Consider the following 16,578-nt stretch of genomic DNA (forward strand, 5'->3'; position numbering starts at 1 on the left):
CTAGATGGACGGTGGCCTCCAGGGTGGACAGTCTCCTCCAGATGGACAGTGGCCTCCAGCACCCAGGCAGGAGCCAGATGGGGGCTGCCCCACGGACCAAAGAGCATCTTACCAAGGACTCACCTCTTGGGTTTCAGTCACTGGGGGTGTGGGTCTGCCTGGGCCACATGGAGGGAGGCTCTCGGCCTGGCATCCAGAGGATGTCAAGTTGCTCCCCTTACAGCCTTTGTTCTGTCAATTCAACATTTATTGATGGTTGTGGGAGGCGCCGGGGCCTAATTACCTAACACTCAGGGGCACTAGCCCCAACATTGATGGTGGTCTCTGCACACGAGATAACCTGTCCCCTGCATAGATGGCGGACGACTCCCTCCCGGGTGAGAGGCTGCTCCCGCAGGGGTGCCCCGGGGAAGAATCGGGCGGTGAGATCCCACTCCAGATGTCTGCCACCGGGCAGCACCCTGCTCCAGAGCCCAGGCTCGCTTGCCTGCAAATCCCTGTCCAGGCTGTCCACCCCATCAGAGGCTGGCTTCTGCCCCCTGTACATGAGCACCCCCAGAAAAGCTGCCAGCACACACGTGGAAACCACGATGAGGGGCAGACATGCTTCCTGAAGCCTGTGGAGTGGCGTGGAAACAGCTGCAGCGGGGACACAGGAAAACCTGATCCACGTTCCACCTGTGAGCGCCGTTGAGGAGTGGAGCCGTCTGCAAGCTGTGAAACGGATTGTATCTCCACGTCGTACTCGGCCACTTGAGTGACCCCTGCGCAGGGACCCTGGCGGTGAGAAGCCTGCTGCTCCCAGGCCCTGCAGCCACCCCCCAAGCTCCTCGGCACCACTGGGAAAAACCTGGGAACTGTACTCATGCTCCAGCCTGGATGGAGACTCCTGGAGACCGGGTGTCCTCGTGGCATCTGAAGCCCGGCCCATTAGCCGGGTAGGCAAGCCAAGGACAGCACAGGCCTGGTCAGGTCCAGAGAGGCAGGGTCTGCCAAGATGACGTTAGCGTGAGAAATGGTTGATTGTCTTGTGCTGACAACCCCTCAGGCCCCCTGTCGGAGGGAGTCAGCCGATGAGCTCTGGAATAGATGCCCCCCTGACCTCCCGACTACATTTCCACAAGGTCGCAGGTGCATGATTTATTCACTCGTTCATTTGCAAACATGCATCAGGACCTGACCCACCTTTGGGAGTGAAGCCACACGAGCCCTGGCTGGGCTGCCCTCCAGCAGGCAAGGAGGGACGGAGGGCCTCGTGCATTCGAGAGAACAGAGCTGGGGCCCAGGTGAGGCAATGGCGGGGGAGGTGGCTGCAGTGCTGGAGAGCCCGGCCAGCCCTCAGGGTGACATTCTCCCTGGAACTCCCCAAACGTTTCTGTAACAGGCACGTGCTTTGCAGATGCCAACAGAGCACTGGCTACCAGTACAGAGGCTATGCCTGGCTCACCCAGCATGCCCGGCTCTGCCCATGACTCTCTGGACAGGAGGCAGGCCTGAGGAGGCACACCTGGAACACCAGGGCATCAGAGGATGTGATAGTTAGCTTTAATGTGTTGATGTGAACAGTTGTGGGGCCGACATCTGGTCAGACATCGTTCTGGGTGCCAGTGTGCAGGTGTGAATGAGGTCAGCCCTGGACTGGGCCCAGTAGGCACCCCCCCATTGTGGGGCTCGTCCGCTCCCCTGGGGGCCTAGGGATAATGGCAGAGGGGGGAGAGATTCTCTCTGTGCCTGTCCAGGCTGGGACATCAGTGTCCAGCCCCTGGACTCAGCTCTCCTGAGCCTCCAGCTTGCCCACCACGGATATCATACGTCTCAGCATCCTCATCTCTGAGAGCCAATTCATCCTGGCAAACATGGTTTTCCTCTGGTGGCAGCCAAGTCTGCCCTGTTCTGACAAGGGACAGCTCGCCACCACCCTGGGGCCTGGCACCTGAACACGGGATACCCCTGGACCTCCTCCCCTGTCCAGCTGTGGCTCAGACTCAGGGTAAGATGGTGCACGCCTCGTGGCCCGGAGCTCCGGTCGGCAGAGAACAGATGGTTGCTATGGCAACAAGATGACCGGGAGTCTCATTAAAGTCCTAAGTGACATCATGAACACCAAGAGCCGGCCGCTGGTGGTCCCACATGATAATGACGTCAGCGTCAGCACTGGCCCTGGGTTGGTGGTGCGAGGGCCCATGGCTGCCTCCTTCCCAGGATGGTGGCAACCTTGTCTGGAAGCCAGAGCTGGGTCCCTATGACCTCCCTGCGTCCCTCCTGAAGTGGGTGTCTGAGAGGCGGAGTCCCGCTGCTCACTCCGTCCAGCAACCCCCACGCGAGCGGGGGGCCGTCTGGGCGGGGCTCCGAGCAGCCGGACAGCATCGGAGCCAGCTCCTCCCCGTCCTCCTGATCCCAGGGCTCCTCCGAGGACTCACGACTATTTCTGTTCATCCGTGATGACGGCCACACTGCTGCCCCCTGAACAGAAAGACCGACCATCCTTCAGGCGAGGGCCAGGTGGATGTGTCCCCTTTCTCCCTCTGGTTCAGGTGCAGAGAGTGCTTGCCCCCGGGTCCCCGCTGGGGTGAGGCCTGCAGGAGGTCTGGCCAGGCTGAGGAAACGGTTGGACTGGCCACATACATGCAGGGAGCCCACCTGAAACCGCAGACGGCCCTGGGGTTCCCCCCCACCCATCCCGTTCTCATCGATTATTCTGGAGTTTTCTGAGAAGTGAACATTGAACTCTGGATTTGATAAATCATTATAATGCAATGTTAGCTTTATTCAGAGAATCTCTGTATTCCTTAAACATCTATGCCCTTTCCAATCACAGCCATAATTTACTTGTCATTGTGAAATGTCAGGTTATTGCTTCATAGGTAACCGTGTTTCGTAGAACCAGGTGCAGACCAAGGAGGGAATGCATAATTAGCTAACGAAGTAAGTGCAGCCTGGGGACCAACGTGGGCAGCTGCTGAGAGCAGTGAGCAACTCGGCCTTGTGGGGAGTAGATTTCGGCATCTGATCCTGAAAGAGTTCTACGTCATACACACCCCCAGCACCAGCCTACTGGGGAGACCCCTGCTGCGGGGCCGCCCAGCCCTTCACTTGGTGTCACCCCTGTGGGGCCGAGCCCAGAGGAAGTCCTCCCTGGGGCCCTCAGTGTCCCACGTCCAGGCCGCACTGACCCTAGACACATGTGCACAGGCCTGTGTGCAGGCATGGCGTGCACGCAGCTGAGGGGCACGTATGTGGCCAGCCTCACGTGGACTGCCCCAGGAGTATCGTGTGCACAGGCCCGTGTGCTCCCAGCCCCATCTCTCCACAGGGCATCAAAGCTAACCAGTGCCAGAGCCTTTGCAGCCCTCCCTGGGAAGTGGGACATCTGCCCTGAGTGGGGACCCCTCATGCCCTCCTGCTGGTCTCATTCCCTGTCACTATCGAGCTGCCTCCTGAGAAAGCAAAGGGAGCAGCGGGGCTCAGACCCGGGCCTCGGGGAACACACGGTGTCCAAGGGCAGCACGCTGGGGGAGATGGCCCACGGAGGCCCGGCTGACCCGCCTCTCCCCACAGGTGGGCATCCTGCTGCACTACTCCACGCTGGCCACCATGCTGTGGATCGGGGTGACTGCCAGGAACATCTACAAGCAGGTGACCAGGAAGGCTCCACCGTGCCCGGGCGCAGACCAACCGCCATACCCCAGGCGGCCCCTGCTCAGGTACTCGGGCACCCACGTGTGTGGCCACCTCTACCCCCAAGGCACCGAGAGCCCCCAGTTCTGGGCTACCTTTGGGGGTCTCAGCAAACCGGCTCACAGGGAAACTTGGGGTCCAAGGACGATCCACTCTGCACAGGTGGCCAGGGTTGGGGGGGCGCTGGGGGCAGGGTGGGGTGTCAGAGATGGGATGTCAGGGTGCTGGATACAGTTGTGTGCTGGGGGCCGGTGTGTCCCTCTGCCTGCTTGTGTCTGTGCTACTGAGCTCCACGCCACAAGGGGCTGTGGTGGAGACAGCTCTGGGCGGTGGATCAGTGCTCCGGTCTTGGCTACAGTTCATTCATGGGTCTCAGTGAGCTGAGGCACCTGCTCATTAGCTGGGGAAACTGAAGCGGCTCAGTCACCAATCCCCAGGTGGCCACATGGCCTGGGCCTTTCAAGGCTGGGTGGCAGATGGGTTTGGAGACTGTTACTTGGTCAAGCTGGGAGGGTTTGGGGTGGGCAGCTGATGCCTCTGTTAGGCTGTGGCCTGGGCCCTGGACCGTGGACACCCAGGCCCTTGGATTGAACTCTGTCCAGCTCCAAATTTGAAGGGCCATCTGGGAATACCTCAGTGCACCTAAAACTCATCAGAAGAACTCATTTTGAGGCAGATGAAACAACGCCCTGTGTTGTTCAATAAATGAGACCTCCCCCAGAGGTTTACTGACACTGAGTTTCTGGAGCTAGCAGACCCGTTGCCACACAGCTAGCAGGGCCCGTGGCACTCTGCTGCAGACACGGGCCAGGGAGGCAGCGTCTCCATTCCCCATTCTTCCTGCCAGGGAGGCCCCCATTCCCTGGGGTTCAAGAATCACTCTCAGAATGAATGTCCTGGTCTATAATTGATTGAAAAGCTGCCCGGTTTTTTGAAGAACAACATGGCGGCCTCGGAATATTCCAGAACCTTTCTGATGGTGTCACATGTGCATAATGAACCAGACTCCCTGGTGCTTCCAAGCAGTGAGCCCAGGGCCTCAAAGCATGTGTCCCATAGGTTGTGGGATCTGTGGGACATGCCCCGTGGGCTGTGGCCTCTGTGAGCATATGCCCCGTGGGCTGTGAGCTCAGGAGACCCAGGACTAGAGGGGCATGGGCCCGGTAAGCTGTGCACTAAGCTGGCCGTGTCACACCTGCCGGTCGCTCTGAGACATTTGCTGTTCCTGCTGTGCTATCTGGAAACCACTGTCACCTCTCCCTCCATGTTCCCTCTTTGGTACAAAAGCTTGACATTGGGGGGCCGGGGGGGCATGTGATGTGATTCCAGCAGCTCCCTACATGACGACCCCTCTGGCGGGATGAGGCTCGGGAGGGTGGGGACACTGGCTCTGGGCTCCGCTGAGGGCCTGCCCTCCTTAGCTGCCTTCTCTGGCCAGGCCTGGCCTGAGCCAGTGGTGGGGACCCCCAAGGCTAGGGGCCAGAGTCTTTCCTCCCAGAGCCCCCTGGACTTGCCATCTGCCCTCCAGCCACAGGCATCCTTACCAGCAATGGCTCTTTCGACTGGCCCCAGCAGGCATCCCTGTATCTGTGTCCCCGACCCCATTTCCAGCACGGAAGTGTAGCTCCTGAGTCTTCGGGGGAAGGAAGAGCCCCCAGGCCTCGTGCTGCCTGGCCTCGCCCCATCCTGAGCAGAGCAGCACGGCAGGTCTCACCGACTCGCGGCGGGGCCGAGAGCTGGGCACGCGGTCTGCAGGCAGGCAGGCGCTCCTGTGTCCTCCCTGCTCTGCAGTTTTCCAATGAGAAATAAAAAGAAAGTAGTCGTGGGTTAGGACCGTCTGTGTGAGCTCAGAGCATGCAGTTTTTTGAGAAACTGGAGGCCAGTTGTCTCACTTTCCACGTTGACCTCGCTGCCAGGTGGCCACAGAGATGCGGCTAGGGGCGTGTGCCGCCTGGGAGTGGGCCTGTGGGTGCCAGGGCCCTCGCTGTCCCTGCGGCCCACACGAGGGTCTGCCCGCTCGTCCAAAGAACCCCTCTGCGCAGCTTTGGGGAAAACCAAGCCCATTTAGAGATTTCAAGGAAACTATAGCCACATAGAATTTTACAGGACTCTGGAGTGGAGGAACATTTTGGGCCTGACTCTCCCCCCACCTGAGCCCTGGGGGCAATACTCACCTAGCAGAGGCACTGCCAGGGCCGAGACCCCAAGTCCGGGTGTCAGACGTGCTGCCTTTGAGTCAGGGCTGGCTCAGGGAGCAGAGGGGCCAGGTGGCTCTCGTGTTTCAGGACTGGTTTGTCTATTCAAGGTGCCTTACAATTCCGTATGATCATTACGATCTGTTTTTCCATTTCTGCGCAAATGGCCACTGGGGTTTTGATGGAGCTTGCCTGCCCTACAGAGCCCTTCAGGAAGAGTCGTTGACACAGTAACATTAACAGCATCCGGTCCGTACACACGGCACAGCTCTCGGTGTCCTCGGGTCTGCGTGGTCTCTGCTGGTGACATTTACTGCCTCAGCGCACTCGTCCTACACTGCCTGGGTTAGATTTCTTCCCTAAGGGTGGCTTTTTCGCTATTTTAATGGGACTGTCTTCTTCATCTTCGGGGCGATCGTTGCTTATGTCCAGAAACACAACTGAATTTTGTGTGTTGGTCTTGTGTCCTGAAGATTTGCTGAACTCGTTCACGAGCCCTGAGAGCTTTCCTGTGGATTCCTTAGAATCGTGTGTATGTGGTCCCGTCATCAGCCCACAGGGACTCCTGTCCAGTCCACACGGCTTTTAGGTTTAACTCTCTCTGCCTGGCTGGGACGTCCAGCACAACAGGAGCCTCTCTCTCTCTCTCTCTCTCTCTCTCTCTCTCGGTCGGTCCGGCTAGCAATTGGCCAGTTTTGTGGACTGTTTTGAAGAACCCGCGAGGGGTTCATCCATCTCCCCTGAGGTTTTCCCCTTCTCTGGGACCTCTGCCCCGGTCCGCACCGCTCCCGTCCTCCTGGTAGCTGGGAGTTCACTTTGCTCATCTTCTTTCTAGTTCTGTACGTTGTAAAGTTAGACTAGTCATTTGAGATCTTTCTTTCATTGTACATGGTCACAGCTATGGATTTCTCTTGGGGCGATGCTGTCACCACGTCCCATGATTCAGGCGTGTTTGTCCTCCTTTTTAATATTTTCTGATGTTCCTGTGACTGTTTTCTTCGGCCCACTGGTTATGTAGCATGCTGTTTAATTTCCATACATGCTTAGGTTTCAGGCAAGGTCTTTAGAGACCTGTGCCAGCTTCAGTGGCAAGCTGAGGGAAGGAAATCCCAGCTCCACCAAAGTGGCCCATGGCTTGGGGGGGACATCCCCGTTACAGTGACGGGAAGCACATAGTACCTCATTCCTGCCCTCGTTCTTGCCCGGGGCTCAGGTGTGGCTGTCGGCTGAGTGTGAACCCCGTCCCTGTCCCTCAGCCCTGACCCAGTGCCTCCTGCCGTGGTGTCACACCTGCAACCAAGAGGTGAGAACTTCGACACTGGAAGTGCTGCCCCTGGGCCTCGGAGATGTGGCTTGAGGGCAGGACAGACTCAGCCGGGGGTGCAGGTCCTGGCCCCAGGATGCTCTGTCTCTCTCAAGCAGGAGGGCGAGGTCTTCGGGCAAGGTCAGTGCTGGGAAGTGCAGGACGCATTTTCAAGGGTGATGACCTTGGGGGGAGGGCGTGAGAGGGGTCAGCTCGAGAGAAAAGCTGCTCTGTGGGGGCAGAACTGGGTGACAGACACAGGAAGACTGCCAGCCCCGGTGACCATCACCAAGGCCTCTCTGATGCAAGGACACTGCACCTTGCTCATCATGTGGACTCTCTTCCAAGACAACCCAAGGGTCTCTGCTGCCAGAACCAGGCCCGTCCCACTGGGGCCACGCCGGTGTCCACATGATCCTGGATCCAGACCTTCGCATCCCATGGCAGCTGATGCCTCTCCCTGGGGATCCTGACAAAACCCACCAGTGCGTCCACGTGGAAGGAACCCCACATCCTCCGTGTGTCCACCAGGAACTAACCGCAACCCCACGTCCCCAGTTCAGCATCCCATCATCCATGTCAGAAAGCTGCCATTGCTCCAGATTATTCTTGTCCCCCTGCCCAAATCAGGAGCTCCCAGCCCTGACTCTGCCCCCTAACCCTGCACCTCCCCATCCCCCACAGGCCTCTGGCTCCTTTCTTGGTGGCCGTGGTCCTGCCACCACCTTGCAGAATCCCCGTCCTGAGGGGGAGGCCTGGCGGTTCACTCCCCTTCCCAAAGCACGCAGGGCCGCCCACTGCTGCCCAGCCTGGCCCCCGGCCTCCAGCTGGCTTCTCCACGTCTCCAGCCACAGTGCCCACGACTAGATGCTCAGACCCCACCTGCCCTCCTCCCTGACCCTGCGTCACCCCAGCGCATCTCCCTGGGGCTTTTGCAGCATCCTCCCGTGGCCCGAGGGAAGGACTGTGTCCTCAGACCCCAGTACACAGCGCCTACACAGTTGTTGGGGAAATGATAGGAATTCAATAAATATTTTTTTAAGTTGGCCTTGAATGAATAACCTTAGTTTAAATCCTCCATTTTACTCACAGGACTGAGTCTGGAAGAACCCAAGCCCAGGGCTGATAAATGCTCCCTTCTGGCCAGAGGGCAGGTCCCAGGGGAGCAGCTGTGGGGTCAGGCGTGAAGAGGTGCCCCGTGGGAGAAGCCGAGAACAAGGTTTCCAAGGGGAAGTTCACTTTACTCACAGAGAGAGGGTAGCTGTGTGCCACGCGGGCCACGCAGGCAACAACCGGGGTGCTCACCCCGCAGGTGGAACAGATGCCCTCTTGGGGGCCGGCCGTGAGCCCCAGCAATTTCACCGGGCGGTCAGAAAGCCGGTCAGGCAGGCAGGCACAGGTGAGGCCCGGGTCCAGGGTCAGGGTTTCAGCCACTTTGGGTCTGGCTCCTACTCGGGACTGGGAGGATGGTATCGAAGCAGCAAAGGTGAACTCCGGGGGGGGTTCCACGCAGAACCCGGTCCTTCCTCCGGTAGGAGAACACACACAGGGTTTCTGCCCCGGAAGCCGGCTTGCGAGTTGGTCAGGGTTTTCTCTGGGGACCACCCACTCGGCCGCCCCATCTATGACTCTGCAGACCCCAGAGGAAGGTGGACGCTCCTAAGACCCGGCCCAGCACGAAGGGCGACTTACCCGTCAGGTGCGTAGGAAACACAGAAAGCCAGGTCCCCGATGGCAGCCCAGAGCAGCCCCGGGACGCACCCTCCAGGGAGAGGCCAGGCCACCGGGTGCAGCCTGCGTCCTCTAAGACAAGCCGGCCACCTCCCTGCTCGCTTCCAACAGCGTGGCTGAGAGAAGAAAGACAAGCTGAGGGGCAGGTTGGCTCAGAAACGCTGGAGGAAAAAGAACAAGGCTGCTTTTGCAGACTCTGCACCCACCTCGTCCACAGAACAGGACTTGTGGCTGGCCCCGCCTCCGAGAGGTCTCGTGGTGCTGTGGACTCCAGACCAAAGCCACACCGCCCATCTGGTGTGTCCTCGGTTCACTTTAATGGCACGTCTTCTCTTCCTGTCTCACCTCCATGGCGACTCTACAGGCAATTTAAGGACCGCGGCCCCCAGCACACCGCGGAGACTTCCAGCACAGTGGCTCTGCCGGCGCGGCTCCAGCCCTGAGCACTTGGAGGTGTGGCTGGGAGAACAGTGCACGTCCCAGGCAGAGTGCCATGCTGGCTGGCCGGGTGGTAGTCATGGAGCCCCCCAGCCATGCTGCTCGGCCCCCTCCAGCGAGGTCTCTTAGTAGACGCACCTTCCCCAGGCTTCCACTCCCTCCATCCGTGTGGTCTGCCTTAACAAAATGCCACTGGCTGGGGGCTTATGACCAGCAGAAGTGTGTCTCCCAGTCTGGAGCCTGGACGCCTGAGGTCAGGAGTCAGCAAGCTCGGTTCGGCTGGGAGCAGACCTCTTGCCATGTCCTCAAGGGCAGAAGGGGCAGGGGCTCTCCAGGGCCTCTTTCATAAAGCACTGACCCTGGTCCCAAGGGCTCCATGCTTACAGCGCACGGCCTCGCACACCTTCCCCTTGGGGTGGGGCTTCCTGGTGTGAATCTGGGGACACACACACTGAGACTGGAGCAGCTCTGGAGGGATGCTGCCTCACAAGAAAACAGACCTCCCTGCTGTGCATCTCTGGTTGCTCAGGGCCAGGCCCCAAGTTCGCTGCATATGATTACATCCTCATTTCGCAACCACCCCCCCGGCCTTCCTGACAACATGCACCCAAGTCGTTCCCTATTATTTAAGGTCTCATAGTGCTGCTGCTTGAAACATGGAGCTGCCCTAAGACCCAGGCGCTCACGTTCTGGACGCATGAGCTCTGTGGTGAAGGGCACTTGCCCATCCACTCACCAATGTGCAGCTGCTGCCAAACTGGACGGCCCTGCCCAGCAGAGGGATGGTTCCCTGGGGCTCCCTCCGCAGGAGCCCCTTCTGGGACGGCAGTGCACATCCTGGGAAGCAGGGCTTGGGACCTGCTCTCAGCGTCTTCGCGTCTTCGTACAGCCCCCTGACGCTGCCGCAGGAGCCCCCAGGAGCCCATGTAGCACCCGGTGGGAGGCTGCCCTGCCTTGGCGGGGGGGGTGGCGGCTGCAGGGCCGTCAGTGAACCGCGCACGGCCCACCCAGGCTGATGCCCATGCCCTCCCGTGACCCCACAAGGCCACCCCTGGGGGCAGAGGTCCTGCTCCCCAGGCCTGGCTTCGGGACTTCGGAGCTCTTTTCAGGCAGAAGAGGTCGTGCGGCCCCACAGGCTGGCACCTGCCAGAGTGCACACCTGCAGTGTGTCAGCACGTCCTCGTCATCACGGGGCAGCCGGTTCCGTGTTAAAGATCGGGGCACATTTCCGTGCGCGGTGCTCAGCACAGGCATGGCTCTCCTTCTCTGCGTGACCCCCAAGGTCTTGCAAACAGCTTTTCTCCAAACCCGTATGGCTACTGAAAATTGGCGTGCTGGTGTCTCTGAGGCCCTGGACGCTTGGCCAGCAGCACACTTAGACAAGTGCGGCAGGGCCTGTTCGGTCTCAGCTGAAACCATCAGTCTGATTTCTTGGAATTCGGAAGTCCCAGCCAGCACGAAGGATGCTAACTGGACCCAGTGATGAGCGTCTGTTGGACGGATCCTGTGTGGGGGCAGTGCCTGGGGCAGGTGCCTGCAGTCCCGCACCACTGCACACAGATATGCATGCTCCTCCAGCTCGAGTGGGCTGGTCGCCTCGTGTCCACACCTGGCCCGGACGGCTCCCTGGTGACAAACGGTCCCAGCACATCACGGGCACTCTCCTCCGTGAGTGGGGGCACCAGCGGGACAGCACCAGGGCCAAGTAGTCCTGGTGGACTCTTCAAGAGAGGCGGTGCCTTTTGGGGGAGGGGGTCGCTTAATCGAGGTCCAGAAGGCCCAAGTGGTCAGTCCCTAGAAGGGCTCCTGGGCCTCCTTCTATCACCTGAGTGAGGCCGCACCAGCCTGCGGGCAGGGCATCGCGTTCCCGAGTGCCCCTCTCACCGCCTTGCCTCCTGGGCCTGGGTGAACGTGGCCGTGGGCAGCGTCCACCTGGGTGGTCAGCATCAGGCAAGGGGACAGCCTCCAGAGGAGAGAGAAGCAGCCAAGGGCTCCGAGTCTGTGGAAGCCGGGCCCCAAATCTGGACTCAGCCGAATCCCGGGCCCCTGGCGGACGGTCCGCGCGGGACAGCGGTCGCTGACCAGCCTGACAACGCACTTGACTGGCAGCCTCCTCCATGAAGACTTGTTGCAAGTCCAGGGAGGAAAGGCACGGAGGGGTGTGCAGTGAAGATGCCCCAGAGACAGGCCACACAGGTGGGCTGGCAGCCACGCTGAGCACGAGAGGCTACGTGGGTTACAAATAGCTTTTCCTACTCAGGCCGCTAGAGGCGCGTGTGCACTTCCTCAAGGGTGACCCTCCCCCACCCACCTCCGCATCCAGCTCCGACCCACAGGGCACCCTGGGGACACGGGAGCCGGGTGTGGCTTGGGACCGTATTCCTTTTCTGCTCCTGATGTAAAAAACGACTTAAAACAGCACATTTATTTTCTCACGGTCCTGCAGGCAGAAACCCCAAATTGGTCTCCCGGGCTACATCCAGGTGTGTCCAGGCTGGCTCACCTGAGGCTCCTGGGGAGAGAGGGCTTCTTGCCTCTTGTGGAGACACCTATGCTCCTCGCCACCCTCCCTCTGATCTCCCTCCCGTCTGACCTCCGCCCCCCCTTATGAGGACCCCTGGACCACATCAGGCCACCCAGGCGCTCCGGACCATCCCCGGTGCCTGCACCCACCGCTCGGTCACGTCTGCAGGGTCCCTCCGCAGCATGGGGTCAGCACACCCGTGTTCTGAGGGCCGTCATCAGCCCGTGGCAGGGGCGGACTTCACGTTCCTGAACGCGCATATCCCTTACCCACCCCACTTACTCATCGGACCACCCGACCCCGAATGCCACTTTGCTCCGCACTCAGGCCATTGCTGGGATCTCCCCCCTGCCCCGTGCCGCTCCTCGAGGAGCCCAGGCCAGTCCCCCACCTCACCCCCCTCCCCAGGTGCCTGCGGCCCTGCCCTGTGTGTGTCTTAGGGTCTGGCGTGGCGTCACGGGGCAGCAGCTAGGGTTTCCTCGGGGTCCTGGTTCACCCTTCTTTCTAGAAACGCTCCCCTAGAGGAAGAGGCTGGTCTGACCCCAGCAGCCAGGTGAGCTCCCAGACATCTAGCAGACCTGCCCTGGACGGTCTGTGTGGTGACCCGGGAACGCAGAAACGTGAGTGGTCCGTGGCCAGTGTCTTCTGGGGCTGTGCGGCTGTGCAGGGCTGCTGACCCAGCGGGCAGGATTTCAATGTCATGAGAGAGGGCAGGTCAGTGACAACGCCAGGAGGGAACAGCAGCCCCCAAGGGAGAGGGTGTGGCTGAAGTTGACAGGTGATGGGGCCAAAAGTGTCCCCAGCCACTGGGCACGCTGAGGCTGGTGCAGAGTGGTCCACATCGGGGACGGGCAGGCTCGCAAGTGTCCTGCATGTCCACCGTGCTGAACGCCCAGCAGCCCCAGCAAGAACTGCCGGTCCAGGTGGGGGCACCTGCCACGGCCAGCAGCGCCCTCTGCCGACAGAGCCTGTGCCACACGAGGAGCCGAGCTTGGTCCAGGGAGCTTGGCAACTTGGGGTTGACACAGCTCAGGCAGAGGCAGGGGGAGCCACCGGCCAAGGAAGGGGCACCCAGTGGCTTGAGAGGCTGGCCAGAGGCAGTGGAGGGGCTGTAACCACCTCACCCTGCAGGATGCGCGGCCAGGAGGGCTTGGAGGGCGCCGTCCCCATGAGCCAGGCAGGGCTAGGCCCCTGGCTGCCTCTGGGCCTCCACTCACTGGAGAACCTCTCCGGTCCCCTGGGAACGGTGCACAGCCACTGGGACTGGCCAGGAGTCGAGGGGGCTGTGTCGCCTGGGGGTACCCACAGGGGGTCTCCAGGGCAAGCTTTCCCCAGCTTAGCAAAGTCACCCCTTTGTCTTTCCCGGAGCATCAGAGGGACCAGCTCGGGCTGCTGCTGCTGTGCCCACTGGAGCAGAGCGAGCCTCACGCCCTTCCCGTCACAGTGCCCTTCCCGTCACAGCACCTTCCCGTCACAGCGCCTTCCCGTCACAGTGCCTTCCCGCGCCCCCTGCTGCTGTGCCTCCTCCTGCATTAAAGGGGACCTCGTGATGGAAACCCCAGGGCCCTTGTCTCCCTGGAGGGTGGAGGCATGGCCGGGGGTGGGGAGTGGCTTTCTGCAGGTCCTGAGAGGCTTTCGAGCCTGGTCAGCACCGGGAGCAGAGCTACAGATGGCTGTGGACCAGGACCGTGCCAGGCCGGGTCCCCAGGCACATGCTCACCTGTGGCATTTTCCTCCAAGCATTAAAAGCAATCGGGGACGTTTTCCCTACAGTTTTGTCTGGTTTGGCTCACCGCCCCGCTTTGCGTACTAGGCTGGACCCCAAAGGGCTCTTCCACTCCCCTTCGTGCACATCAGCGGGAACAAGTACCCTGGTTCAGGCCGCCGGGCCAGGCTCGCCGTCCCCCTGCGCCTCCCCCTGCCCCGCAGACCGCGGTCCTTCTTACACCGGCTGTGGACCCGGAGCCCCAGCGCCCGGGGACGGCACTGCAAGCCTTGGCCGTCGATGCCGCCCAGCAGATCGAGGACAGTCCATCTGTGCCTAGTTTGCTGAGATATTTTATGAAGGATGTGTGTTAAATTCTGTCAGGTGTTTCTACTGCGTCTGTGACACAGTCACATGGCGTCTGTGTCCTTAGTGCGTTTCCATGATGATCTGCTTTGATCTTATGAGTCACACACTTTACATTTCCGTGATAAATCTCACCTGTCGTGATGTTTTCTCCTGTTGGTAAAGTCCTCGATTCCGTTTGCTGATCTGGTGTCTGTGCCCACCGGCGTTCACACGCCTCTGCTGGGTTTTGGACCGGCTTCCGCTGCCTTGCAAACGGGGTCAGGAGGTGCCCCACCTTCATTTTCTGGAAAAGCCCATAGAAGATGGATTGGTGCCGTCTCTTCCCTAGTTGTGTGACCAGATTCCCCGGTGACACTCAAGGGGCCTGGAAGTTTCTCTGTTAGATGTTGTGGATATAGGAATCAACCTTTTTACCAGATAGAGAGTATTCAGATTTCCTAATTCTTGTTTTGATTTTGCTAATTCATATTCTTCTCAGGGAATTTATCCATTTCATCTAAGCCGAGGAGGTGTTCGCAAGGGCTGTTTACAAAGCTCATCCCCGCCCTGCAGGAGACGGGTCGTCTGCTCCCCCCTCTTCTCCGTCCAAGGTGGGAGCGCAGTGCTGTCCGCTTGCTGCGGAAATCCACTCTGGGTTGGAGGGGTTTCAGGGCTGCTCGCGGTCTGCTCTCCTGCTTGTCCTCTCCTTCCGTGTGGGGACTCTGCGTTTGCTTGGCTCTCTTCTGCCTTAGTGTGTGGGGCACGGGCCACGAACGTCAGGCCACGAACATCCCTGCTCTTCCCACAGAAACATTCTCTGTGGTGAACGCCCCTCCGAGCCCTGCTGTAGCTGCATCCCAGAAATATGTTGTTTTCCTTTCTCGTTTTTTTTAAATATTTTCTAAATTCCCTTATGACTTCTTCGACCCATGAATTATTTAGAAGTGTGTCGTTTCGCTTCCAAGTATTGGTGGTTTTTCTAGTTAACCTTGCTGTTACTGATTAACTGGACTCCATGGAGGTCAGACCATAGACTCCGTGATGACAACCCCGGTAAGACACCCAGGCTCGTTCCACGGCCACACGTCGTCTGCCAGCTAGCGGACCATGCTTGGCGTGATGCTCCAGGAAGAGCACTAGGGCAAAGTGAGTCGAATTGTTGCTCCAATCTTCTGTTTCTTTACTGATCTCAGCCTGGTTGTCCTGAAAACCGCCAAGAGAGGGCGCCTGGATCGCCACCTGTGATTTTGGCCTTGTCTGCTCCTCCCTGTGATTCTGTCCTCCTTTGCTTCGCGTGGTTTGAGTCTCTGGCCCCACACATGCGTGGTCGCTGTGTCCTCCTGTGGGCTGTGCTGACACTGACATAAAATGGCCTCATATCTCCTTCTCCAGAAGTCTGTCCCCGATGTCAGTGTGGCCGCCACAGCCTCTCTGCGTCTCCTGCGCAGACAGGCAGCTGCCCACCTGCTCCACCCCCCTCTGCCCACACCAGGGCCTCAGGTCCAAGACCTCAGATGGACTTAGGTCTGTTTCAACCACCTGTCCACCTGTTTTCTGGTTTTACTTTTTCTTTTCCTTCTGCTCCTCCTTTCCTGGCCTATTTTTTCTTTTGTATTATTTTAATATTTTCCTGCATTTCATTTTAATGTATCTATTAGCCCTTTGCCTATTAATTTTTCATGGTGCCTTAGGGATCGAAGTCCACGGACTTTTCCCCATATCTTTGGTGTGAAAGTCACACTAGTTCGTGTAAAGTGTGCGCAGAAGCCTCACCTGTGGGGCCATCCCCCCACCTTCTTGGTGCCAAGGACACGGCATCTGTCAGTCAACATGTGTTATTAACTCCATTAGGCAGCGTTAGAATTCTTTCTTCAAGCAATCATATATATGCACATATATTTTGTAATTAAGAGAAAACAAAGTGTTCTGTTTGCCCTACCAGTTAGCATTTCCGGTGCTCTCCATTCTTCGGGTTTTCTATCTGGTGCAATAGCCCTTCAGCTTGAAGGATGAAACTGAGCCTTTCTTGAAGGTCCACTGGTGACAAATTCTCTCCGTTTTATTTTTGTCAGAAAATGTCTGTATTTGTCCTGTTCTGAAGGACACGTTCTCTGCATATAGAATCCTGGGAGGCACAGAGTCCCCAGGATCACCCTGTTCCTGCCCATGGACCTGGGATCTATGGCATTCCCCTTGTCGGGGACAAAGCGCCATCAGCCCACTGGGGTGTGTGTGGCATCCGGGAGGGTGGCAGCCCGTCCTTGTGATCATCCGCAAGCTGGCGCCTCGGCCACCATGACCCTCACATGCTCTGACCAGTGTGCTCCATGGCCAGGCACCCGTGGCCAGGTGTCTTGGCCTGTGTGCTTGGCAGTTCCTCACATTCTCGAGATCCAGCCTCAGTGGGTCGGACACTAGACACTAGAATGCCCTCAGATGGAGCTGCTGGCTAAGACCCTGCTGGCAAGAAGGTCAGGCCATGCCCGGAGTGGGGGCCAACTCCCATCCAGACTGGTCGCTGTCCTGGGGGGGGTTGGGGTCAGACACCAGATGCATCCTAAGCAGCTGAGAAGCCAGGCTGCCAGGCAGTGCACAAAGGTGTGAGGGGGAGAGGGAGGGAGAGGGATGGGTTGAGGGACAGGAGAGGAGGGGAGGG

At 59.2% G+C, this 16,578-nt stretch overlaps 1 protein-coding gene across 1 annotated transcript in view; it reads left to right on the forward strand.

Annotated features, from left to right (window-relative positions):
- ADGRA1 (adhesion G protein-coupled receptor A1) overlaps positions 1–16,578 on the forward strand; it is a 21,670-nt gene that overhangs the window by 3,440 nt on the left and 1,652 nt on the right. The window contains exons 3-4 of the mRNA XM_034663648.1: positions 3,559–4,053; positions 13,799–13,906. Coding sequence (XP_034519539.1) covers positions 3,559–4,053; positions 13,799–13,906 — 603 coding nt within the window. The remainder of the gene's footprint in view (positions 1–3,558; positions 4,054–13,798; positions 13,907–16,578) is intronic.

This window comes from Ailuropoda melanoleuca, chromosome 6, assembly GCF_002007445.2.
Source record: "Ailuropoda melanoleuca isolate Jingjing chromosome 6, ASM200744v2, whole genome shotgun sequence".
NCBI lineage: Eukaryota > Metazoa > Chordata > Mammalia > Carnivora > Ursidae > Ailuropoda > Ailuropoda melanoleuca.